We start from the raw sequence: 25159 nt of genomic DNA, 5'->3' as shown, positions 1-25159 counted from the left end.
CTTTATATTTAAAGCAACAATCAACAACAATCCACCACATACAGCCCCCCCCCCCCACACACACACACACACCCGAGGCAGGATACATAGGCGCTGAAGAACAACTACACACTCCAAGAAAAATCTAGCATACTACAGGTAGGAAGATAAATCATCACTAGACTCCAAAGGATCCCTCAAACATGACACCACGAAGAGGGGCAACCGAAACTCAATGGATCAGGGCACCCAAAGCAGTGTCTTCAAGAATATCATGACACCGTAGCACCGCCACTGCCCGATCAACAGGATCAGGGTCTTCACCCAGAGCATCCCAGAGCATCAAGAGCAGCCATGATGGAGCCTTCAAGAAGGGTACGAGGCCCACAGACGCCACAGCTGTCAGTCTGGCCAAGGCAGACAAAGTTTTCACCCCGACAAGCACTATCCACCACCAGAACGGGGTAAGCGCAACCAAGACAGGTTGGACACCCCCACCGCCGAATGCTGAAAGCTAGCCACTACCGCCCTCACGGCCATCGCCGCCCTCCAGCACCCGAGTCGCGCACCCCGCCCACGGGCACCGTAGCTCCCACCATCGAGGCCGCCGCCACCACCGATCGGTGAGGGGTAGAAGGTCCCACCTTCCACCCCCCACGTGAGCCCCTTGACGAGATCGGGTATGAGCCGACCAGATCCAAGGGGCACTATCGTTAGCGATCACAACATGTTGCACACTAGGGATCAGGGCCACCGTTGCACACGGCGATAAGGCCAGGAATCACCCCTACCTCCCTCCTAGGAGCACCCTTGCCACCACCAGCCAGCCACACTTGCCACCAGCCGTAGGACACATACAAAGAGCAGCGGAGGGAGAAGGTCGCACCACCACCACTACGCCGCCCCCTCCACCAGCCAAGATGGCCACGGCGGAGGCGGCCGCCCCCGGCTCATGCCGCTCGGAGGGCCAGATCTGACGTAGCCGCAACCGATTCTGGCTCCCAAGCACACACCTCCAGCACGCCGCCGTCGCGCACTGCTCCTGGTGCACCATCGCGCTACCGTGCCCGTTGTCTAGCACGATACCCCGGCTTAGCCGCCTCGGCCCGCTCCGAGCCCGCTGAGCGAGAGGGCGAGATCTCCTCATCGCCAACTAGGCTTCGCCTGGCCGCGCCCTCTGGCGGCAGCGAGGGGGAGAAGGAGCAGGAGGGGGACCCTGCCGGCGGCGGCTAGGGATTCCATCTGGTCGCGCGCGGGGCTACCCGGGAGGAGTGAGGGGGAGCTTTTTCCCGTTGCTGCCTCAAAACGTTTTGACATGAGTAGAGTACATTTGAGCTGGGTTACTCATGGGATGGGCCCACCGGAGATCAATCCTGTCCACGGTTCGAATTGCAGCATGATGACCAAGGACCATACATGCTACTGCTTGGATTTTCGTGGGGCTAGGATTGCATTGACTGAAGTTTCCCCCGGTAGCTGCAGGCCGGAAAAAGTCCATTTTAAACCCTGAACTCGTAGAGGTTCGGCGAATCAACCCTTCCCGGTTGACATTTGCCACGCCAGCAAACTTATGCCTCAAATGATGCCAGGGTTTGATTTAGACAAGGATTGCATAGCTCAGGATGCAAATGACAGGAATTTGGATTTGAGGGTTTAATTTGCTGAACCTCTACGAGTTCGGGGTTTAAAATGGACCTGCACCAGGGGTGCTCGTAGTGTCACAGTGTAATCTTAGGACGCTTCTTTGTTACGTGTCGACAGAACCTGTGGTGGTAATCGCTCAAGGTATATATTGTGTGTGTTCATTCTGCAGTACACATGACTTGTGATTTCACAAAGGGAAACGCTTATAGCCGGTCGACCGGCTGAGTTTCCACCGGTCGCACCGTTCACTTTGCCTTATCTTATCTCTCCATTATCTTATGTCTCTAGGAACGACCAGAGCCACTCCTTTTTCTCCTTGCCCATGGACGCATCTTGTCTACGAGCTCCGCTTTTCCCTTTTGTCGTCTTCCCCTCTTCTTCCATGCGTCCCCCACTCCCCCCACCGGCGACAGGCTGTGCCGGACGGCCAATCGCCGCACACAACACCCACCTCACCTTTTCCACCGTCGGGGGTTCATCAAGCTCCTGCTCCTCCGCCAATCACCAGCACCACACCAGCGCCACCCCCACCCCCCCGTGCTGCTGCTACCACGACGTAGTGCAAGCTCCAGGACAAGCGGTGTTGGAACCAGCAGAGGGCGGTGTTGCAACCGTTGTCATCTAAAGCTGGAATCAAGAGGTGCGGCTCCTGCAAGCCCCGGCTGTGGTGCTGGAATGGCGGCTATGTCGTGCTATGACGGGCAGACGAGATGCTGGAACCGACCTTGGTGGGAGCTATAATCAGCGGCGCTTTTTGCTACAACCGTTCTTTTGTTTTGCTGGAATTAGCGACTTTGTTTGCTAGGATCTATAACTTGAGATGTTTTTTGCTGGAACTCTCTCTAATTTTTGCTACCGTCGTCTATGATTTTTGCTACCACTGGCCTTTTCGATTTTTGCTACCGCCCGTCTGTGATTTGCTGCTGAAACCCAGTTTCAATTTTTTCCTACCACCGTCCGTGTTTTTTGCTGCCACCGTCTTGGATCTTTGCCATCATCCCATCTTTTGATTTTTTTGCCGGATCCATGTTATTGCTGGAACCAGAGAATTTGTTTGCTGGAACCAACAATTTATTATGTTGCAACCAGCTTCCAGAGCCCAACGGCCAGTGGAACCGCTGGGGGCATTTTTTTTTTGACGGGCCTCCGCTGCATCTGGTGAGACGGCAAGCGGCCACGGCGAGGCGGTGAGTGGCGATGGGAGTGACTAGTCGGTGCTGCTACGGCAAGTTGGCGCCGAGTTCTACAGGGGTCGTGCATTGGTTTGTGGAGAAAGACGATGCATATCGGGGGTAGAGGATAAAGTTTGAATGGTTGACAATATGCTAATCCTACGGCGCAGAGCGGACCGGCCGAATGTTTCGGCCGGTGCGCCGGCGCCTAGTACTCGCCTTTCACAAATGGCAGAAAAAAGGGTGCACTATGTGCTCCAGTTTTCTTTTCTTTTCTTTTCTTTTCATAGCAGGGGCCTAATATAGTCGAGTACTCCCTCCGTTCAAAAATACTTGTCATCAAAATGAACAAAAAATATCTAGACACATCTCTTTTATCCATTTTGATGACAAGTATTTCCAGACGGAGGGAGTACGAGTCAAGTCAACGTGCACGGATGGATGCTATCGAGTATGCTCGTGTGTGCATGTCGGCATGCGAGGTGCATATGTACCTCCACGAAAGGTTGGAGAATTATAGCTAATCCACGCACAGTTTTACACAGAGGACAAACGTGTCATGAGTCATGTTGTGCGGCTACGACAATGATAGTTTTTGACCTACCATGCAGCACACAAGTTTGACCGCCCATTCACCCTTATATCCAGATGGAAAAAGAATAAATTTGCATGTGCCATCCGTGGCCTTTTCGCCGTGATTATAAGGTGATGGTTGCCCTCTCCTCGAGTCAATTTTACCTGGCAGGGTTTTGTAACTTGGTGCTCGCTAAAAAAACATCCCTCGTGTCGCACCCCAGGCGGCACCGGGGGCGACACTCCTCCGCCGCCAGCGACCCCCGCAGCGGGATCCATCTCCGCCGCTGCCACCGGCCTTTGCCGCGGTAGCGGCAGGCCCTGCTACCAAAGGCGACAGGGGGCTTTGATTTTGCGTCTGGAGGCGTCGGGGGAGGGGCGGAGCGGCTGGGGCGTCGTCCGGCCATCTCGTCGGCGCGAGGAAGACGGGGCAGCGGCCCCAGGAGACGGTGGTGCCCTCCTTTCTTGGCGGGCGGCGAGAGGTCGCCGGAGGGTGCGTTCTGCAGCGGTTCCTCGGCCGATCTCACCTCGGTCAGATCTGCATCTGGCGTGGATCGGAGGGGTGGCCGGTGGTGGCTGTAGTTTGTTGTGGTCCGGTGGTCCAGTGGTGGTCCGGTGGATGGTGGTCCGGTGGTGGCTGCAGTGTGCTGTGGGCGGTGATGCCGGGGCCCTTGTGCCCGGATCTGTTTGGGGGCGCGCTGCTCCTGGCCATGTGGATGGCAGGGCGGCAGCGCAGAGGCTGCCCGGGGTGTCGGCCCTGCGGGGGACTGCCGTGGAGGAGCTCCGGCTGCTCCAATCTTTGGTGGTCGGCGGCGTGCAGCAGTTTTGGGGACAGCGTGGCAATGCGAGGTCCAGCGAGGAGGAGGTCTTCGGCTGCTCTGTTCTTTGGGGTGGTGGTGCTCTGCTCGAGGAGGCCGGGGCGGCGACGGTGCAGGTCGTCGTGACGGCCGGGTTGGGCGTGTGAGGTGCGGCGGCAGCTGCACCATGAGGTGGAACCGGTGGACGTCGACCATGGAGATTGTGTGTGTGCACTGCTTCGGATCCGCTCGGATTCGGAGGTGCAGAGGAGCTTCGGGTGAAAGTCCTGCACTGATTTTGGGTCGGTGCCGGCAACGGCGGCACCATGGTGTCATTCTCCTTCTTGAAGGCGTTGTCGTGAAGCTCCATTACACGACTCTCCGGGAGAAATCCCTAGTTTCAGTTGGTTGAAACGGGCAATGACGGCGGCTATGTCGCTTCCTTCTTTGAGGCATCGCCTTGGAGAGTCAGCATACCGCAGTTTGCACGGATCTCTTCGTCGTCGGGGACAGTGGACGTTGGGCGGCGGCTCTGGGTGGTTTCTGATTGTGCGTCGAGATGACTGTAACACCCCGGTGTAATAATGCTACAGTAACCCCTGGGGTTAAGTTAATCTTTTTGCTAAACATGTGCCTGATCATTATTGTCTCATGTTCTTTCACATTCCAGTTGAATTCAAATTCAAATTTTGTCTGAAATTCAAAATGCTCAGACATGAAAACAAAAATGTTCATCATGTGCAGAATAATCCACAACTAATATTGGTGGTGAACCAACATTTTTGCAAAAGGTTTGAGCGGCCTAAGCTACTTCAAACAGTGGCCTAAGAAATAAATTAAATGCCTTTTTAATTTATGAAAATGGCAAACTATTTCTAAAGCCTCACAATCTTTTTTTGGCAGTGCCTAATAATTATTTGCAATTGTTTTGGCCAGTGGCATAATTTTGCAAAGTCAATAGTGGCTAAAGGCAAATGCAAAGGCTGCAAAAAAAAGAGAAACGAAAAGGAGAAAAGGAAAAAGCAGAGGGGAGAGAAAGCCCCTGCCCCACTTGGGCTTCGGCCCACCCGCGCTAGCTGGCCTAGCTAGGCCGGCCCATGCCCCCTCCCCGGTCGCTCTCCCCTCCCTCCTGTTCCCCCGGTGCGCGCCGCTACAGGGGCTCGTCGCCGCAACGACCACCTCGCCGGCAACGCCGCGGGTGGATAAGAGCCTCCCCCTCCGGCTCCTCGAGACCTCCCCCACCTACCTCCACCCACTCCTAGATTCCCCTCGCCCTCTCTGCCTCTGCCTCTCCCCACCAGATCCCCTCTCGAGTTCTCTCCATCTGCTCCGAGCGCCATCGCCGCCACGTCTTCGTCATCTCCGCGGCCACCGTGCCTTCGACGCGGCCTAGTCGTGCTCCTCGGCATCGCCGTGGACTGCCGCGTCTTCTGAAGCCGCTGGAAGGAGCCGAGGAGCTCTGCATCGCCGACCACGTCGTCATCTTCCTCGGGTTGCCGGCGATCCCCTTCTTCCCCGACGAACACCGTAGACTCCTGCTGCTCCTAAACTACCACGGGCCTTTCTTGCGCCGCGCGGTGAGCCCCTATTCCCCTTCCCTCGCTCCCCTGGACTCGTGCGCCCCCGTAGCCACCGCGTCCACCATGGCCGAGCTCAGCTCCACCGCATAGCACACCGTCGTCGCTGTGGGCGTCGTCATGCTCATCCGAGCACACGAGCGTGCTCAGGGCGTCTCCCTGGTGCCGCCCGAGCCTCTGGCTCGTCTCCCTGCACCCTCTAGCTCTGTTTCTGTCGCTGCCCGATCTCCGGCGTCCGCCTCGCTGCTCGCCGCCGTCATTTTAGTCCATCTCCGGTCGAGCTAGTGCCACCGCTGGATGCGCCGTCTCGTGCACGTTCGAACGCGGCCATCCGCGTCCAAAATGATGGCCTATGGCCATTTTCTGGTGGATCCCGAGCCGCGCCGCTGCAGGAAATGGCCGTCGGTGTTGCTCCGGCCGCCACGCTGACCTGGCAGCGGTGGGTCCTGCCCAGTGCCGCTGACAGTGGGCCCCTGCGCCTGTGTTTGACCGCGTTGACCACGGTCAACGCGGGATCCTATTCCCCAAACCACTGACTAATGGGGCCCACACCCATAATTAGGCTAATTAAATGTTTTTATAAGTAAAATTAACTTGTTAGACTAATTAGTCACTGACATGTGGGGGCCAACTGCTAACTAACCCCTGTTCAATTAAAATAACCCATTGTTAGCCCCCTGTCAATGACAGGTGGGTCCCACGGGTCAGTTTGACCTGGTCATCCAGTCTGTCGACTGCTGACGTCATCAGCACGTCATGCTGACGTCATTTTATCTTTTCTATTATTTTAAATAATTCCAGAAAATGCTTTAATCTTTGAATAATCATAGAAAATAAAGCGTAACTCCGATGAAAATGTTTTCTATATGAAAGTTGCTCAGAAAAATTCAACGAATCCGAATACGCGGTCTGTTCATCTGTCACATGCCCCTAGCATGCTGAACATGGAACTTTCCCCCTCCGGTCATCTGTCTGACACAGGTCCAGAACCGGGAAAACATTCCCGGTTGAATTCCCCCTTCACCTTTATCGTGTAGCCATACGTTAGGTCACTCCCGGCACAACATATTGCCACGTTATGCTTTGTGATGCTATGTTTGCTTTTTATTTACTGTTTCTTCCCCCTCTTCTCTCCGGTAGACCCCGAGACCGATGCCGCCCCTGTGATCGACTACGTCGACGACAACCCCTCCTTGCCAGAGCAACCAGGCAAGCCCCCCCTTTGATCATCCCGATATCGCCCATTCCATTCTCTCATGCTTGCATTAGATTTTACTATTGTTATTGTTTGCTCCTATTCTGATGCATAGCCTGCTTTTGTAACCTGCTTATTGTTACTGTACCGGCTTATCCTAAACTGCTTAGTATAGGTTGGTTAGTGATCCATCAGTGACCCCCACCTTGTCCTTGTTGCCCCTGCTTCATCATTGAAGACCCGATCAACGGGATCGAAGACCAGGACCCGACACCTCACCTCACATCACGCCCCTTCGTTGCTCGACTCTGCAATGTTACTATTGAGGGCCGAGGGTGAGACCTCTACAGCACTTCTGATGTTAACCTATAGTGTAGCTATTCGGTCGTGGTCATCAAGGGTGATTTCCTCCTTAACCACTTCCGATACGGCTCTGTCATGCAACCCCTCAAGTGTGAACCTCGAGGGTGATTCCTCTACGTTCACCTTGATGATTACATTGAGTGGAACCCATCGAGGGTGATTCCTTGGGTTTTCCTCTTGATGTTTGGACACACGGATACTTGGACTTTACAACTGTTACTTGGAAAGTGATGTGGAGACGGGTTGACCTGGAGGGTGCCCGCGAGATAATTACGAGGCGTGGCCGGGCATTCCTAGCCCTTGCCGCAAGCCCTCGAGACGGGGCAACGGGGTCGCATCTTTCGTGAGTCTCTGCTTGTTACCGCGCGTTCCTAATCCACTATGATTTGGATATTTGATCCGAGGGGCCTCTGGCCTGATAGCACTAACCATCACGTGGGCATAGTATGGGCGTTCTGCGTCATATACATCAGCCAAAGCTTAATAGACGTCAGCGACTGAGTGGCGCGCGCCGGGTTGGACTGCGCAAGCGCCTGCCTTGTTGAAGGAGGTAGCTAGGTCTGCTCACCGGCCGCGTACACAACGTGCAGGAGTTTCCGGGGAGATGGCCCATGACCCCTGGGGGCATAGGTTTAGTCCGGCGTGCTGACCTCTCTGTTAAGTCTAGGTCGGGTTGCGGCGTATTGTTTGGCCGAGGCCAGGCATGACCCTGGAAAGTGTGTCCGGCCGGAGTTAAGCGAGCGTGGTGGGTAAGTTGGTGCACCCCTGCAGGGAAGAACTAATCTATGCATAGCCTGTCCTACGGTAACGGACACTTGGAGTTGTATCCTGATCGATACAACTAGAACTGGATACTTGTGATGAGAACTGGATGGTGATGAGTAATGGATTGTGATGGTAACTGGATAGTATGGCTCTGGGATTTCTTTCTCGCAGGGAGTGAAGAAAGGATCTCTGGCCGAGGTTGATAACGCTACTACTACTTTACTTTATGCTACTCTACTCCCTCCTGTTTGCTGCAAGAGGGTGGTTTCCAGAAGATGCTAGTCTTTGATAGGACTAGGCCTCCTCTCTATTCTGGCATTTCTGCAGCCCAGTCCACATATACAACCTTCCTTTGATAATGTTGCATCTATAGTGTAGATCCTTGCTTGCGAGTACTTTGGATGAGTACTCACGGTTGCTTTGCTCCCTCTTTTTTTCCCCTTTTCCATTCTTCTCGGATGACGCAACCAGATGACGGAGTCCAGGAGCTAGATGACACCTTTGACGACTGCTGCTACCCCGAGGGTGCCTACTACCACGTGACGGATGCCGATGACCAAGAGTAGTTAGGAGGCTCCCAGGCAGGAGGCCTTGCCTTTTCGATCGTAGATGCTTTTGTGCTAGCCTTCTTAAGGCAAACTTGTTTAACTCATGTCTGTACTCAGATATTGTTGCTTCCGCTGACTCGTTTGTATTCAAGCTGATGTATTCGAGCCCTCGAGGCCCCTGGCTTGTAATATAAAGCTTGTATTATTTTAATTTGTGTCTAGAGTTGTGTTGTGATATCTTCCCGTGAGTCCTTGATCTTGATCGTACACATTTGCGTGTATGATTAGTGTACGATTGAATCGAGGGCGTGACAAGTTGGTATCAGAGCCAACTGCCTGTAGGTAGCCCCCTTTCCAACTCCTTGGCCGAAGTTGAGTCTAGTCACTAAAAACTTTTACTAACATTGGCTATGTGGCTTACGGGCCCACGTCGCCATTGGGTGGTATTAGCATCTTTTACTCCTCGTCTATACTCTGGGACTCTGAACTCTCTTCTACTCGGGTTAAACGAATTTACTAACATTAGGATCCCGTGACCACATTCACCCCGAAGTTGGATGAAGCCATAGTTATTCCTTAGAATAGCTTTTTGAGTAGTGCACACCCTGTCGTGTTGACTACGGAGTGGAATCCATCGTACCTCCTTCATTATGCATGTTTTCATCATGAATGATCCTTATCTTTGCAAATGCTCAATGCTGAACTACCCCTGTTACATGTTAGCAGGATGGTTAGACCCGCTGGTCGTGGTTGTGGTGCCAACGACCCACCACCGCCTGAATTCTTTACTGGAATGAGGCAACAGTTTGAGTTAACTCGCCAGTTCATGGAAGGAATGATGGCTCAGTTTCCTCGTCCGAACATGAATCAACATCCAACCTGAGTAACTCTGCAGGACTTCATGCGCCTCAACCCAACTATCTACCGCAGCTCAACTCAACCCCTTGATGCTGATGACTGGCTCCGCGACATCACATATGAAATGGAGTCTGCTAGTGTTGCCCCTGCCAGCTATGTCACCTTCGCATCTTTCTTTCTGAAGGGTCCTGCTGCTCAATGGTGGGACAGCCACAGGCGTACCCTACCTGCTGGAACGGTCATTACTTCGCCGGATTTCCAAGCTGCCTTCCGTGCCCGTTTCATTCCTCAGGGAACCATGGACAGGAAGAAGCGAGAGTTCCGCAACCTCACCCAAGGCAACAAGACTGTAGATGCTTATCAACGGGAATTTTTGGACTTGTCACGTTATGCTGAAGAAGACATTGCAACTGATGCTCGTAAGCAAGAGAAGTTTCGTGATGGACTTCACCCTGATATCAAGCTAGCATTGCTCATTCATGACTTTGCCGACTTCGCCACCTTGGTGAACAAGGCTATTCAGGTTGAGACTGGTCTTCAGGAACACCAGGGATCCCTCAGGCGTAGCCGTGATGCTGGCCCATCTTCGGGCCCGTCAGCGCAGAAGCGTCGGATATGGATTCCCCACAGCATGTATCGTCCAACTGCACCTGCACCAAGACAGTCCTATGTTGCACCTCGTCTGCCTCCTCAACCGCAGAGGCAGCCCCTTCGGGCTGTACCACCCCAAGCTTATGCTCCCAATCCCAATGATGGTCTGTGCTTCAAGTGTGGCCTTCCAGGTCACCGCTCCAGGAAATGCCCTCAAAATCAGAATCAGCTGGCTCTGTCTTCAACTGACCGTAACAATCAGCCCCATAACAACAATGCCAGACCTTATGGTCGTGGTCAGGCTAATCATGTTGATCTGAATGAAGCTCAAGACCAGCCTGCCACTGTGATGGGTACTCTCCTTGTTAATTCAGTACCAGCTTCTGTTTTGTTTGATTCAGGAGCATCACATTCATTCATGTCAGAAAATTTTGCTTACGCAGATGACATTCGATGCGAGCCCATGAACACTCCGATAGTGGTACGCACCCCTGCGGGCCGATGTCAAACTACCATGATTGGTCGCGACGTTCCTGTTGAAATTGAGGGGTTGGAATTCCTTGTTTCTCCCATTATTCTGGAGTCTTCCAATATTGACCTCATTCTGGGAATGGAATGGTTGAAAGCGCATACTGCCTCTATCGTTTGCGCTACCAAGGTCGTTCACCTCCTACATCCTTCAGATGAGATTGTAACCTACCATGCTCAGCTTGTTCAAAACGCTGAAGCACGACTTTATGCTTTGAATGTGTTGAACGAGGCACCTCTTGAGGGAATTGAAAAGATTCCAGTCATTCACGACTTCCAAGACGTATTTCCAGAAGAACTTCCAGGAATACCCCCTGCCCGGGCTGTCGAGTTCGTCATCGACTTGAAACCAGGCACCGTTCCTATTGCAAAACGACCTACAAGATGCCACCTCATGAACTCCTTGAACTTAAGGAGGAAATCGACAAATCTCTTTGCAAGGGTTTCATTCATCCAAGTTCCTCTGCTTGGGGAGCACCTTCTCTCTTTGTGAAGAAGAAGGATGGAACGAACCGTTTGGTCCAAGATTACCGTCCTATCAACCAAGCTACAATTCAAAACAAATATCCCCTTCCTCGGATCAATGATCTGTATGATCAACTGGCTGGTTCATCGATATTCTCTAAACTCGACTTGAGGTTGGGTTACCACCAGATCCGTGTTCGTGAAGAGGATATTCCAAAGACCGCATTTGTGACTCGTTATGGTTCTTACGAGTACACCGTCATGTCATTCGGTTTAACCAATGCTCCAGCTACATTCTCTCGTCTGATGAACTATATATTCATGGATTACCTCGACAAGTTCGTCGTAGTCTATCTGTATGATATACTGGTATATTCGAAGAATAAAGAAGAACATGCTGAACATCTTCGTCTTGTTCTGGAGAAGCTTCGAGAGCATCAACTTTATGCCAAGTATTCCAAGTGTGAATTCTGGTTACCCGAAGTCACCTACCTTGGTCATGTTATCTCCAAGGATGGTATTGCCGTCAACCCAGAGCGCGTTCAGGCTATTCTTGACTGGACCCCTCCGAAGACTGTCAAGCAAGTCAGAAGCTTTCTCGGACTGGCCAGCTATTGTCGCCGCTTTGCCGAGAACTTCTCCAAGATCGCCAAGCCACTGACTAATCTGCTTCACAAAGGCGTTAAGTTCGATTGGACAGACAAATGTCAGGAAAGTTTCCAGGCACTCAAGGACAAACTGACTTCTGCCCCAGTGCTTGCTCCCCCTGATTCTCGCAAGGACTTTGTCATCTATTGTGACGCTTCACGTCAAGGATTAGGCTGTGTTCTAATGCAAGAGCGCAGGGTGATTGCTTATGCTTCCCGTCAAGTGCGTCCTCACGAGGAAAACTACCCCGTTCATGACCTTGAGCTTGCAGCGGTTATCTTTGCATTGAAGCTATGGCGACAGTACCTTCTCGGTAATCGTTGCGAGATCTTCACTGATCATCAGAGTCTGAAGTACTTGTTTACTCAGCCAGATCTGAACCTCCGTCAGCAGCGATGGATGGAAGCTATTGCTGACTACAACTGCGGTATATCTTATAGACCTGGCAAGGCTAATGTAATGGCCGATGCCCTAAGCCGAAAGTCTTATTGCAATAATCACCAGGTCTACAAAGCTCAACCCCGCCTTTATGAAGAGCTATGCAAGCTGAACCTTCAACTAGTTCCACAGGGTTCTCTGAATAACCTTGTTTTGGAACCAACTCTTCTGAAAGCAATCAAGTCTGCTCAAGCCAAAGATGCTCATGTTGATCTGATGAAAAAGGATCTTGCCTTAGAGAAATCCAGAGATTTCTCACTTGGTGAAGATGGAACCTTATACTTCAGAGATCACATTGTCGTACCCCGGTTCGAGCTTATGACAGAGAAGGTGATGAAAGAAGCGCATGACACCCCTCTCTCTATTCATCCGGGAAGTACCAAGATGTATCTTGACATCCGTCAGAAGTACTGGTGGTCTAAGATGAAGCAAGACATTGCTCGATATATTTAAGAATGTGACGTTTGACGTCGCGTCAAAGCAGAACATCAGAAACCGGCTGGACTTCTACAACCGCTTCCGATTCCTGAATGGAAGTGGGATAAGATCCAAATGGACTTCGTCACTGGCCTTCCCAAGTCTCAGAAAGGTAACGATGCTATCTTTTTCGTCATCGACCAATTCTCGAAGGTTGCTCACTTTCTGCCAGTCAAGGAGACTATCACTGCTAGTCAATTGGCAACCTTGTATATCTCCCGAATTGTGTCACTCCACGGCATTCCGAAGGAGATCAATTCAGACCGCGGCAGTATTTTCACTTGTAAGTTCTGGGATAGTTTCCAAGAGGCAATGGGAACTCATATTACCTGGAGCACTGCTTATCATCCCCAATCCCAAGGCCAATTCGAGCGAGTCAATCAAATTCTTGAAGACATGCTTCGAGCTTGTGTTATTTCTTTCGGCAAGAAGTGGGAAGAATCTCTCCCTTATGCGGAGTTCTCTTATAACAACAGCTATCAAGCCATCTTGAAGATGGCACCCTTTGAAGTGCTTTATGGACGTAAGTGTCGAACCCCTCTGAATTGGTCAGAAACTAGGGAACGAGCACTCATTGGTCCGGACATTATTCAACAAGCTGAAGAGCAGGTTCGCATTGTCCGGGATAATCTCAAGGCGGCCCAATCCCGCCAGAAGAGCAACTATGACCGGAAACACTGGGGTTCAACTTATCAACCTGGTGAACAAGCTTATCTGCGTGTCACTCCTTTGAGAGGCACTCATCGGTTCGAGTCAAGGGAAAGTTAGCTCCTCGCTACATTGGTCCCTTCCGTATTCTCGCCCATCGTGGACTGGTGGCTTATCAACTGGAGTTGCCACCTCAGTTCTCTCACGTTCATGACGTCTTCCATGTGTCGCAACTTCGTCGATGCTTCAAGGATCCGGAACGTGAAGTGGATCCGGAATTGATTGAAATTCAAGATGATCTCACATACAAGGAGCATCTGATCTGCATTCTTGAAGAAGCTGAACGTCGAACATGCCAGAAGGTTACCAAGTTCCTCAAGGTGCAATGGTCGAATCATACTAAAGAGGAAGCCACTTGGGAACGCGAAGATAAACTCCGGGCTGAATACCCCGATCTTTTCCCTTCTACCTCTTAATTCTCGGGACGAGAATTTCTTTTAGAGGAGGAGAGTTGTAACACCCCGGTGTAATAATGCTATAGTAACCCCTGGGGTTAAGTTAATCTTTTTGCTAAACATGTGCCTGATCATTATTGTCTCATGTTCTTTCACATTCCAGTTGAATTCAAATTCAAATTTTGTCTGAAATTCAAAATGCTCAGACATGAAAACAAAAATGTTCATCATGTGCAGAATAATCCACAACTAATATTGGTGGTGAACCAACATTTTTGCAAAAGGTTTGAGTGGCCTAAGCTACTTCAAACAGTGGCCTAAGAAATAAATTAAATGCCTTTTTAATTTATGAAAATGGCAAACTATTTCTAAAGCCTCACAATTTTTTTTGGTAGTGCCTAATAATTATTTGCAATTGTTTTGGCCAGTGGCATAATTTTGCAAAGTCAATAGTGGCTAAAGGCAAATGCAAAGGCTGCAAAAAAAAGAGAAAAGAAAAGGAGAAAAGGAAAAAGCAGAGGGGAGAGAAAGCCCCTGCCCCACTTGGGCTTCGGCCCACCCGCGCTAGCTGGCCTAGCTAGGCCGGCCCATGCCCCCTCCCCGGTCGCTCTCCCCTCCCTCCTGTTCCCCCGGTGCGTGCCGCTACAGGGGCTCGTCGCTGCCCGACCACCTCGCCGGCAACGCCGCGGGTGGATAAGAGCCTCCCCCTCCAGCTCCTCGAGACCTCCCCCACCTACCTCCACCCACTCCTAGATTCCCCTCGCCCTCTCTGCCTCTGCCTCTCCCCACCAGATCCCCTCTCGAGTTCTCTCCATCTGCTCCGAGCGCCATCGCCGCCGCGTCTTCGTCATCTCCGCGGCCACCGTGCCTTCGACGCGGCCTGGCCGTGCTCCTCGGCATCGCCGTGGACTGCCGCGTCTTCTGAAGCCGCTGGAAGGAGCCGAGGAGCTCTGCGTCGCCGACCACGTCGTCGTCTTCCTCGGGTTGCCGGCGATCCCCTTCTTCCCCGACGAACACCGTAGACTCCTGCTGCTCCTAAACTACCACGGGCCTTTCTTGCGCCGCGCGGTGAGCCCCTATTCCCCTTCCCTCGCTCCCCTGGACTCGTGCGCCCCCGTAGCCACCGCGTCCGCCATGGCCGAGCTCAGCTCCGCCGCATAGCACACTGTCGTCGCTGTGGGCGTCGTCATGCTCATCCGAGCACACGAGCGTGCTCAGGGCGTCTCCCTGGTGCCGCCCGAGCCTCTGGCTCATCTCCCTGCGCCCTCTAGCTCTGTTTCCGTCGCTGCCCAATCTCCGGCGTCCGCCTCGCTGCTCGCCGCCGTCATTTTAGTCCATCTCCGGTCGTGCTAGTGCCACCGCTGGATGCGCCGTCTCGTGCACGTTCGAACACGGCCATCCGCGTCCAAAATGATGGCCTATGGCCATTTTCCGGTGGATCCCGAGCCGCGCCGCCGCAGGAAATGGCCGCCGGTGTTGCTCCGGCCGCCACGCTGACCTGGCAGCGTTGGGTCCCGCCCAATGCCGCTGACAGTGGGCCCCTGCGCCTGTGTTTGACCGCGTTGACCACGGTCAACGCGGGATGCTATTCCCCCAACCACTGACTAATGGGGCCCACACCCATAATTAGGCTAATTAAACGTTTTTATAAGTAAAATTAACTTGTTAGACTAATTAGTCACTGACATGTGGGGGCCAACTGCTAACTAACCCCTGTTCAATTAAAATAACCCATTGTTAGCCCCCTGTCAATGACAGGTGGGTCCCACGGGTCAGTTTGACCTGGTCATCCAGTCTGTCGACTGCTGATGTCATCAGCACGTCATGCTGACGTCATTTTATCTTTTCTATTATTTTAAATAATTCCAGAAAATGCTTTAATCTTTGAATAATCATAGAAAATAAAGCGTAACTCCGATGAAAATGTTTTCTATATGAAAGTTGCTCAGAAAAATTCAACGAATCCGAATACGCGGTCTGTTCATCTGTCACATGCCCCTAGCATGCTGAACATGGAACTTTCCCCCTCCGGTCATCTGTCTGACACAGGTCCGGAACCGGGAAAACATTCCCGGTTGAATTCCCCCTTCACCTTTATCGTGTAGCCATACGTTAGGTCACTCCCGGCACAACATATTGCCACGTTATGCTTTGTGATGCTATGTTTGCTTTTTATTTACTGTTTCTTCCCCCTCTTCTCTCCGGTAGACCCCGAGACCGATGCCGCCCCTGTGATCGACTACGTCGACGACAACCCCTCCTTGCCAGAGCAACCAGGCAAGCCCCCCCTTTGATCATCCCGATATCGCCCATTCCATTCTCTCATGCTTGCATTAGATTTTACTATTGTTATTGTTTGCTCCTATTCTGATGCATAGCCTGCTTTTGTAACCTGCTTATTGTTACTGTACCGGCTTATCCTAAACTGCTTAGTATAGGTTGGTTAGTGATCCATCAGTGACCCCCACCTTGTCCTTGTTGCCCCTGCTTCATCATTGAAGACCCGATCAACGGGATCGAAGACCAGGACCCGACACCTCACGTCACATCACGCCCCTTCGTTGCTCGACTCTGCAGTGTTACTATTGAGTGCCGAGGGTGAGACCTCTACAGCACTTCTGATGTTATCCTGTAGTGTAGCTATTCGGTCGTGGTCATCGAGGGTGATTTCCTCCTTAACCACTTCCGATACGGCTCTGTCGTGCAACCCCTCAAGTGTGAACCTCGAGGGTGATTCCTCTACGTTCACCTTGATGATTACATTGAGTGGAACCCACCGAGGGTGATTCCTTGGGTTTTCCTCTTGATGTTTGGACACACGGATACTTGGACTTTACAACTGTTACTTGGAAAGTGATGTGGAGACGGGTTGACCTGGAGGGTGCCTGCGAGATAATTACGAGGCGTGGCCGGGCATTCCTAGCCCTTGCCGCAAGCCCTCGAGACGGGGCAACGGGGTCACATCTTTCGTGAGTCTCTGCTTGTTACCGCGCGTTCCTAATCCACTACAATTTGGATATTTGATCCGAGGGGCCTCTGGCCTGATAGCACTAACCATCACGTGGGCATAGTATGGGCGTTCTGCGTCATATACATCAGCCAAAGCTTAATAGACGTCAGCGACTGAGTGGCGCGCGCCGGGTTGGACTGCGCAAGCGCCTGCCTTGTTGAAGGAGGTAGCTAGGTCTGCTCACCGGCCGCGTACGCAACGTGCAGGAGTTCCCGGGGAGATGGCCCATGACCCCTGGGGGCATAGGTTTAGTCTGGCGTGCTGACCTCTCTGTTAAGTCTAGGTCGGGTTGCGGCGTATTGTTTGGCCGAGGCCGGGCATGACCCTGGAAAGTGTGTCCGGCCGGAGTTAAGCGAGCGTGGTGGGTAAGTTGGTGCACTCCTGCAGGGAAGAACTAATCTATGCATAGCCTGTCCTACGGTAACGGACACTTGGAGTTGTATCCCGATCGATACAACTAGAACTGGATACTTGTGATGAGAACTGGATTGTGATGAGTAATGGATTGTGATGGTAACTGGATAGTATGGCTCTGGGATTTCTTTCTCGCAGGGAGTCAAGAAAGGATCTCTGGCCGAGGTTGATAACGCTACTACTACTTTACTTTATGCTACTCTACTCCCTCTTGTTTGCTGCAAGAGGGTGGTTTCCAGAAGATGCTAGTCTTCGATAGGACTAGGCCTCCTCTCTATTCTGGCATTTCTGCAGCCCAGTCCACATATACAGCCTTCCTTTGATAATGTTGCATCTGTAGTGTAGATCCTTGCTTGCGAGTACTTTGGATGAGTACTCACGGTTGCTTTGCTCCCTCTTTTTTTTCCCTTTTCCATTCTTCTCGGATGACGCAACCAGATGACGGAGTCCAGGAGCCAGATGACACCTTTGACGACTGCTGCTACCCCGAGGGTGCCTACTACCACGTGACGGACGCCGACGACCAAGAGTAGTTAGGAGGCTCCCAGGCAGGAGGCCTTGCCTTTTCGATCGTAGATGCTTTTGTGCTAGCCTTCTTAAGGCAAACTTGTTTAACTCATGTCTGTACTCAGATATTGTTGCTTCCGCCGACTCGTTTGTATTCAAGCTGATGTATTCGAGCCCTCGAGGCCCCTGGCTTGTAATATAAAGCTTGTATTATTTTAATTTGTGTCTAGAGTTGTGTTGTGATATCTTTCCGTGAGTCCTTGATCTTGATCGTACACATTTGCGTGTATGATTAGTGTACTATTGAATCGAGGGCGTGACAATGACGATCTCGGGAACAATGCAAGTGGCAGCTCTATGAGGTGGGGCTCTATCTCCACATTGGTTGGGTGGCATCCTTGTCCCGCTTGGGCGGTAGGGGTGTCGGCTCGGTCGATGCGCCCTATAGGGGGCGGTCTGACGTTATGTCGGGGCGGCGGCCCCGGATGTGGTGAGACGTTCGTTGTCTGCGAGCTGTCGCCTTGAGCAGTGTGGGCTGCGGGCAGCTGGGTTGTGCGGCATTGCTGCTCGAGGGGAGCGGTGGTATGTCGGGGCGGCAGCCCCGGAAGGCGGTGCCGGTTGATTGCGCTGGGCGTGACAGAGCGGTGGATGTCGGGGTGGCGGCCCCGGAAAAATCACTATGGCGACCAGACTTCTGTGGCAACGATGATGGTGGGAGCGATGTCGGCGACGCGGCAATGGATGCGGTAGTCGGCTCTTCTCCGGCGTGTCCACGGTATTGCCTCGGTTTGTTTGTTGCTGTGGAGTCGAAGCTACGGCGGCGGGGCCCTGTGGTGTACGATGACTGGCTGCAGGTGGCCCGTTCGGTGATCTTTCGTGGCGCCAGCCGTGGCTGGTTTTGTTCTTCTGAGTTCTCCGTCAGAGTCGGAGCTGCGTTGTCTGGCTGTAGGTTGACATGTTGTCCAATAGGGTGGGCTTTGCCCAATGTGTTTCAATCTAGGGGTGTGGGCTTGGCCCTTGTTGTTCGGTTTTCGCCCAGTTTTCCGTAATTAACTGGGCAATTCTCTTCTGCTTAATTAATAGATGAGGCAATCTTTGCCTCCGTTTCAAAATTATTATTTTTTACCTGACAGTGTGATCAAGCCCAAATGTATGCAGCGTGGAGCCCCTTCCCTTCCCCATTTCAAAAAATTGTCTCCATTGGTAGTGCAATGGCATGCATGCGAACTTGCAATAACTCGGTCTCCCCACAAGAAGAGAATCAGTGTGAAGTGTGAACAGTAGAACCCACAGGCATTTGAAATAGGAGTAGTTGTATTTGAAACGGAAATAAGTACGCAGGAAACAAAACCAAAAGTCAAGAGGAGGCATGCTGAGATGAGATCCACATAAAGAAAGGGGGCTCGGAACCGCGAGCCACGAGAAAGAGCACCCCTCCCCTCCCGCAGCGGCGCCAAGTCATCATCCCTTTGCATGCTTGGCCTGGCCCCGTTCCTTGTCCACTTTCGACTTTGCAAGATTTCCAAGCTTTCCCTGACAAAACTGTGGCTGCTTGACATGCCGGAGCCGGACTGCAGCCCGCAGCGCGCGCACACGCCCTTTTGCCGGCTTTTAGGCCTCCCAAAAGCCCTCCCTATTTAGGCACGCGCCCCATGCCATCCCTCCTCACTCTCACTAGTGTCTTTCAGTAACTCTCTTTTCTCTCTCTCTCTCTCTCTCTCTATACCCCACCCATGGAAACGGCCGAACTGCAGGAGAGGCAGCATGCCTGGCGGTGGCCTCTGGACGCCATGGCCTGCAGCAGCGGCAGGTGTTGCCTTCAGCTCGAGTGGGATCCGCAGCTGATCAGGTACTTCGGCGGCCTAGGCGTGCTGGGCGTCGGCGGCGGCGGTAATCCTGACGATCATGGTGCCATCGAGCACGAGCTCGGGCTCTTCTTCCCCAAGTGTACGTGCGCCATATCTATCTGGCTTGCCATTTCGTTTTTCTTTGGCATGCAGTTGAACTGTTGGAGCTATTCTTCAATTCCATGGTGATGTATGGTAATTGATTTTCATTGTTGCAGGCATGGAGTTGCCGGGTTCTTCAGAGCCGCCGCTGGACGATGTGATGGAGTGGTCCGGGGAGCAGTTGGAAGAACTGATCCGAGTGCGTGCAAGTCAGCAATGGCGTGCAGCGCAGCTATTTTAGAGTGTTACTACCACTACCACCCTTTTCTTACTGGCCTCCTGCTTGCCTCTTCAGAATTTCCCCATCCTAGACGAGGATCTGGTAGGCTTCGATCCCAGCTGCTTTCTCGAGGATACAAGCACCGCTGCTGATGCTTCTTTCCTGTGCAAGAATTCGAATGCAGGTTAATTACTACTTACATTTAATTTGCTTATCTTAGTTCACACTCTTCAGACAGCGGTTTGTTAGTCCTGGGTGTTTCATTTAATCCATGGTACGTACTGGTACTTTTCCAAGTATCTAGGACAGACTTTAATGATTATAGTATGGAGTAACTACGGTGGTTAGGAGATTCATGTTGGGGCCCACCCAAGATTAGCAGCACACTGGTGTCCTAAGCCCATCATCTGTCCATCATGAATCATTTGACTTGTTACTGGACTAGGGAGACACTGCTTCTTGAGTAGAGTAAAAAGAAAAACTTTGGACTTGCATTCTCAGACGGTAGCACCCACCCAGATTCCGTTACCTGCTGCATATCCCTGTGTGCTCATCGCCTCTTGAAACTGAAATGTCATCAAACTGTGCCCTTTTTTTGTTCGTTAATTAAGCACCAAACTGATAGGCTCTGCTTCTGCAGGGGTTGACGGTCTTCTGGCCCCGAGCTCTGCCACACCGGTGGAGCCGCCCACATTGCCGGTGGCGCAGCCGGAGCAGCCTCCCCTCAGCTCGACCACGTCCAATCGCCACGGCGACCAACAGCGCCAGATCACTAGCGCCAACTGTTCTTCCAAACGCTCGACGCCACAAGAAAGTAAATAAAACCCAATTTACTCACCTGCCCATTCAGTAAAAACAGGGTGCTAACCAGTAGGTGTATGTATGATGCATTGCGCAGCAGAGCAGGATGGAGGGAGCGGCAAGAGGCGCAGGAAGTCAGGGCTTACGGTGGTGCGCCCGTTCTCGGTGGTGAAGCCCGGCCCCCGCGGGGTGGACGGCGTCGAGACGCTGGCCGACATCAACGAGCGGATCCTGACGCCGTCGGCGAGGCCCGTCCGGCACCCCGTGGGGGAGTTCGCGTGCGCCCCGCGCGCGTCGGCGGGCGGCGACCGGCCGGCCCCGTCCGGCAAGGCAGTCACCGGTTTCACCAGGTTGCACACCGCCCGGAAGGGCACGATCACCGTCATAAGGTCATCTGGATAAACATCCGACTGTGTGTGCGATGAGCACCATAAGTTCGTCTTGCTGGATCATGTAGATGCTGCCTTGCTCATGTCTAGATTAAATAATAATAATGACCAATGATCAATCGTACTGCGAAATAAAATGCATGGCGCGAGGCTGTATGAACTGAGAGACCGGTGTGCGCATGCGATTCTCGATGGGAATTGGCAAAGGACGAGGAATTTGAAATAGTATGAGTCTTTTAAAGCAAAATAAAGATCGTTGCAGGGGTAGCTTTTGCTCTGGAGCTTGATGAATTGATCGGGGGCACCTTTGGATCGTACGTGCCAGCCAAAGTGTGCGAGGTTATAATTGTACCCCTAGGTATATGTTTCCTGTTACTGCTGCAAAAAAGATCACGGCGTCTCGGCCTACGGCAGTAGGTGGGCCCCCACCAGATTTGAGCCCCATGGAAAATTGCGCATTTCTGTCAGTGTGCTACTGTGTCCGGCAAGTTTTTTTTTAACGAAATAGGCTTTCGTCCCGCTATATATATACTCCCTCCGTCTTAAAATTCTTGTCTTAGATTTGTCTAGACACGGATATATCTAATACTAAAATGTGACCTGATACATCCGTATTTAGACAAATTTAAGACAAGAATTTTTGGACGGAGGGAGTATATAGCAACCAGCACAAGCACGCCCAAAAGAAACAAAAAAGAAGAAGAGAGAAAATAATGTCAACAGCGTCGGATCGACGAAAAAGATGATGACCCGCAACCACTGCGCCCACCAGAGATTTACCACCTCGCTCCTAGCACCTCAAACCTCCGCAGACCAAGCAACACCTTCAAGAAAGAACACGATGACTACGATGCTGCTGCCCGGACAGGTCCTAGGGTTTCCCCGGTACGCGGAGGGGCGTGGGGAAGAGGAATACCCGACGCCCTTCAGGAAGGAAGGGTGGCGCCCACGGGCGTGACCGCGTTGGTGCCAGCAAGCCGGCAAAGATTTCTCCCGTCCGCCAAACACCCACTTCCCCGAATGGTGTGACGATCCACCAATCATGCCGACCACCAACATGCGCCACCATGGTCATGCCATCATCACCGTCGCCTCACCGTGGTCAACGAAGCGAGACCGACGCGGCCGAAAGGGGGCAGCCGGGAACGAGGAGCGGCAGCATCAGCAGCCACACGGGAGGAGACAACCTCCACCGCCATTGGCGGTCACCGATCGGACGCGGCAAGAGGAGCACACCAGGCCGTCGAGAGCCGGCTGATCCCGAAAGGGGCTCACGAAGCGCCCGTTGACGCGCTGCAGTAGGCATGCCACCGTTCCCACAACTCCCCGCACAAGTCGCGCCTCCTCAACCCCTGCCGGAGATGCCGCAGGCGAGATCAAGCCAGGCCCGCCCAGACCCAGATAGTTTTATTGCTATTGCTTCTTCATGCCAAATACATATTCCTTCGACTATGAGATTATGCAACTCTCGGATACCGGAGGAATGCCTTGTGTGCTATCAAACGCACAACGTAACTCGATGGTTATAAAGATGCTCTACAGGTATCTCCGAAGGTGTTTGTTGAGTTGGCATAGATCAAGAATAGGATTTGTCACTCCGAGTATCGAAGAGGTATCTTTGGGCCCTCTAGGTAATACACATCATAAGCTTGCAAGCAAACGACTAAGGAGTTAGTCATGAGGTGATGTATTACGGAACGAGTAAAGATACTTGCTGGTAACGAGATTGAACTAGGTATGAAGATACCGACGATCGAATCTTGGGCAAGTAACATACCGATGGAGAAAGGGAATAACGTATGTTGTCATAATGGTTCGACCGATAAAGATCTTCATAGAATATGTGGGAGCTAATATGAGCATCCAGGTTCCGCTATTGGTTATTAACCGGAGAGGTGTCTTCGTCATGTCTACATAGTTCTCAAACCCATAGGGTCCGCACGCTTAACGTTCGATGACGATATAGTAATATATTAGTTATGTGTTTTGTTGACCGAATGTTGTTCGGAGTCCCGAATGAGATCACGGACATGACGAGGAGTCTCGAAATGGTCGAGAGGTAAATACTGATATATAGGACGATGGTATTTGGATACCAGAAGTGTTCCGGAGGGTACCGGGTACATATCGGGTCATCGGAAGGGGTTCTGGGCACCCCGACAAAGATATGGGCTTAATGGGTCAAAGGAATAGACACCAGCCCACAAGGGGCTGGTGCGCCCCTCCACCAGGCTGGCCAGCCCTAGGGAAAGGAAAGGGGGGAGGGCAAGCCCCTCCTTCCTTCCCCTCCTCAAGTGATAAAGGAAAGGGGGGGGGGCGCCACCTCCCCCTTCCTTCCCCTGGCGCCTATACAAGGAAGGGGGGGGGCGAACCAGGGCAGGAGCCCGAGCGGAATTCAGCACCACTTGGGGAGCCCCTTGGCCTCTCCCCTCTCCCTCCGACCTATATATATGACGAGGAGGGGCGCCTAGCACACATCAGACAATTGCTTAGCTATGTGCGGCGCCCCCCTCCACATTTTACTCCCCCATTCATATTTTTGTAGTGCTTAGGCGAAGCCCTGCAGAGATCACTTCACCATCATCGTCACCACGCCGTGCTGACAAAACTCATCTACTGCCTCGATGTCTTGCTGGATTAAGAAGGCGAGGGACGTCGTCGAGCTGGACGTGTGCAGAACTCATCTACTGCCTCGACGTCTTGCTGGATTAAGAAGGCGAGGGACGTCGTCGAGCTGGACATGTGCAGAACTCGGAGGTGTCGTACATTCGGTACTCGATCGGTGGATCGTGAATAAAGTTTGATTACATCAACCACATTGTGAAACGCTTCCGCTTACAGTCTATGAGGGTACGTAGACATACTCTCCCCCTTGTTGCTATGCATATCCTAGATAGATCTTGCATGGGCGTAGGAAATTTTTGAAATTGCATGCTACGTTCCCCAACAGTGGCATCTGAGCCAGGTCTATGCGCAGATGGTATGCACGAGTAGAACATAAAGAGTTGTGGGCGGTGATCGTCATACTGCTTACCACCAGTGTCTTATTTTTATTCGGCTGTATTGTTGGATGAAGCGGTCTGGACCAACCTTACATGACCACGTTCATGAGACCGGTTCCACCGACAGTCATGCAACTAGTTTTGCATAAAGGTGGATGGCGGGTGTCTGTTTCGCCTACTTTAGTTGAATCGAATTTGACTGCAGCCGGTCCTTGTTGAAGGTTAAAACAACAAACTTGATAAATCACCGTTGTGGTTTTTGTGTCGTAGGTAAGAACGGTACTTGCTAGCTAGCAGCCCGTAGCAGCCACGTAAAACTTGTAACAACAAAGTAGAGGACGTCTAACTTGTTTTTGCAGGACATGTTGTGATGTGATATGGTCAAGGCATGATGTGATATACGTTATTGTATGAGATGATCATGTTTTGTAAAAAGTTATCGGCAACCGGCAGGAGCTTTATGGTTGTCTCTTTATTGTATGAAATGCAAACGCAATGTAATTGCTTTACTTTATCACTATGCAGTAGCGATAGTTGTAGAAGCAATAGTTGGCAAGACGACCATGATGCAACGATGGAGATCAAGGTGTCGGTGACGATGGAGATCATGACGATGCTTTGGAGATGGAGATCAAAATCACAAGATGATGATGGCCATGTCATGTCACATATTTTGATTACATGTGTGATGTTTATCTTTTATGCATCTTATTTTGCTTAGTACGGCAGTAACATTATATGATGATCCCTTAACTAAAATTTCAAGGTATAAGTGTTCTCCCTGAGTATGCACCATTGCGACAGTTCCTCGTGCTGAGACACCACGTGATGATCGGGTGTGATAGGCTCTACGTTCACATACAACGGGTGCAAGATAGTTTTGCACATGCGGAATACTCGGGTCAAACTTGATGAGCCTAGCATGTACAGACATGGCCTCAAAACACTAGAGACAGAAAGGTCGAACGTGAATCATATAGTAGATATGATCAACATAGAGATGTTCACCATTGATGACTAGCCCATCTCACGTGATGATCGGACATGGGTTAGTTGATTTGGATCACGTTACACTTAGATGACTTGAGGGATGTCAGTTTAAGTGGGAGTTCTTAAGAGATTTGATTAATTGAACTTTAATTTATC

General features: G+C 51.8%; 1 protein-coding gene across 2 annotated transcripts; it reads left to right on the top strand.

Moving 5' to 3' along the window:
• Positions 1-19202: 19202 nt before the first annotated feature.
• On the top strand, positions 19203-21325 carry LOC123091277 (uncharacterized). 2 transcript variants are annotated; one of them, XM_044512743.1, is made up of 5 exons: positions 19203-19599; positions 19718-19800; positions 19897-20005; positions 20462-20635; positions 20723-21325. In XM_044512743.1, exons 1-5 carry the CDS (start codon positions 19386-19388, stop codon positions 21022-21024), a joined length of 882 nt encoding a protein of 293 aa, XP_044368678.1. In that variant the 5' UTR covers positions 19203-19385; the 3' UTR covers positions 21025-21325. The 2 variants fall into 2 exon arrangements, with proteins under 2 accessions (XP_044368678.1, XP_044368674.1); XM_044512739.1 differs by having other exon boundaries at positions 19205-19599; positions 20720-21324.
• Positions 21326-25159: the final 3834 nt, after the last annotated feature.

Source organism: Triticum aestivum, chromosome 1B (genome assembly GCF_018294505.1).
Source record: "Triticum aestivum cultivar Chinese Spring chromosome 1B, IWGSC CS RefSeq v2.1, whole genome shotgun sequence".
NCBI classification, from domain to species: domain Eukaryota; kingdom Viridiplantae; phylum Streptophyta; class Magnoliopsida; order Poales; family Poaceae; genus Triticum; species Triticum aestivum.
This window is presented reverse-complemented; position numbering and strand designations above follow the sequence as displayed.

What these genes read in the sequence shown, in the direction of transcription:
- LOC123091277 (XM_044512739.1), top strand. Translation starts at nt 19,386, where the DNA reads ATGGAAACGGCCGAACTGCAGGAGAGGCAGCATGCCTGGCGGTGGCCT. An exon ending in GTGCAAGAATTCGAATGCAG is followed by an intron (nt 20,006 to 20,461) that starts GTTAATTACTAC and finishes CTGCTTCTGCAG; the next exon opens with GGGTTGACGGTCTTCTGGCC. An exon ending in ACGCTCGACGCCACAAGAAA is followed by an intron (nt 20,636 to 20,719) that starts GTAAATAAAACC and finishes TGCATTGCGCAG; the next exon opens with CAGAGCAGGATGGAGGGAGC.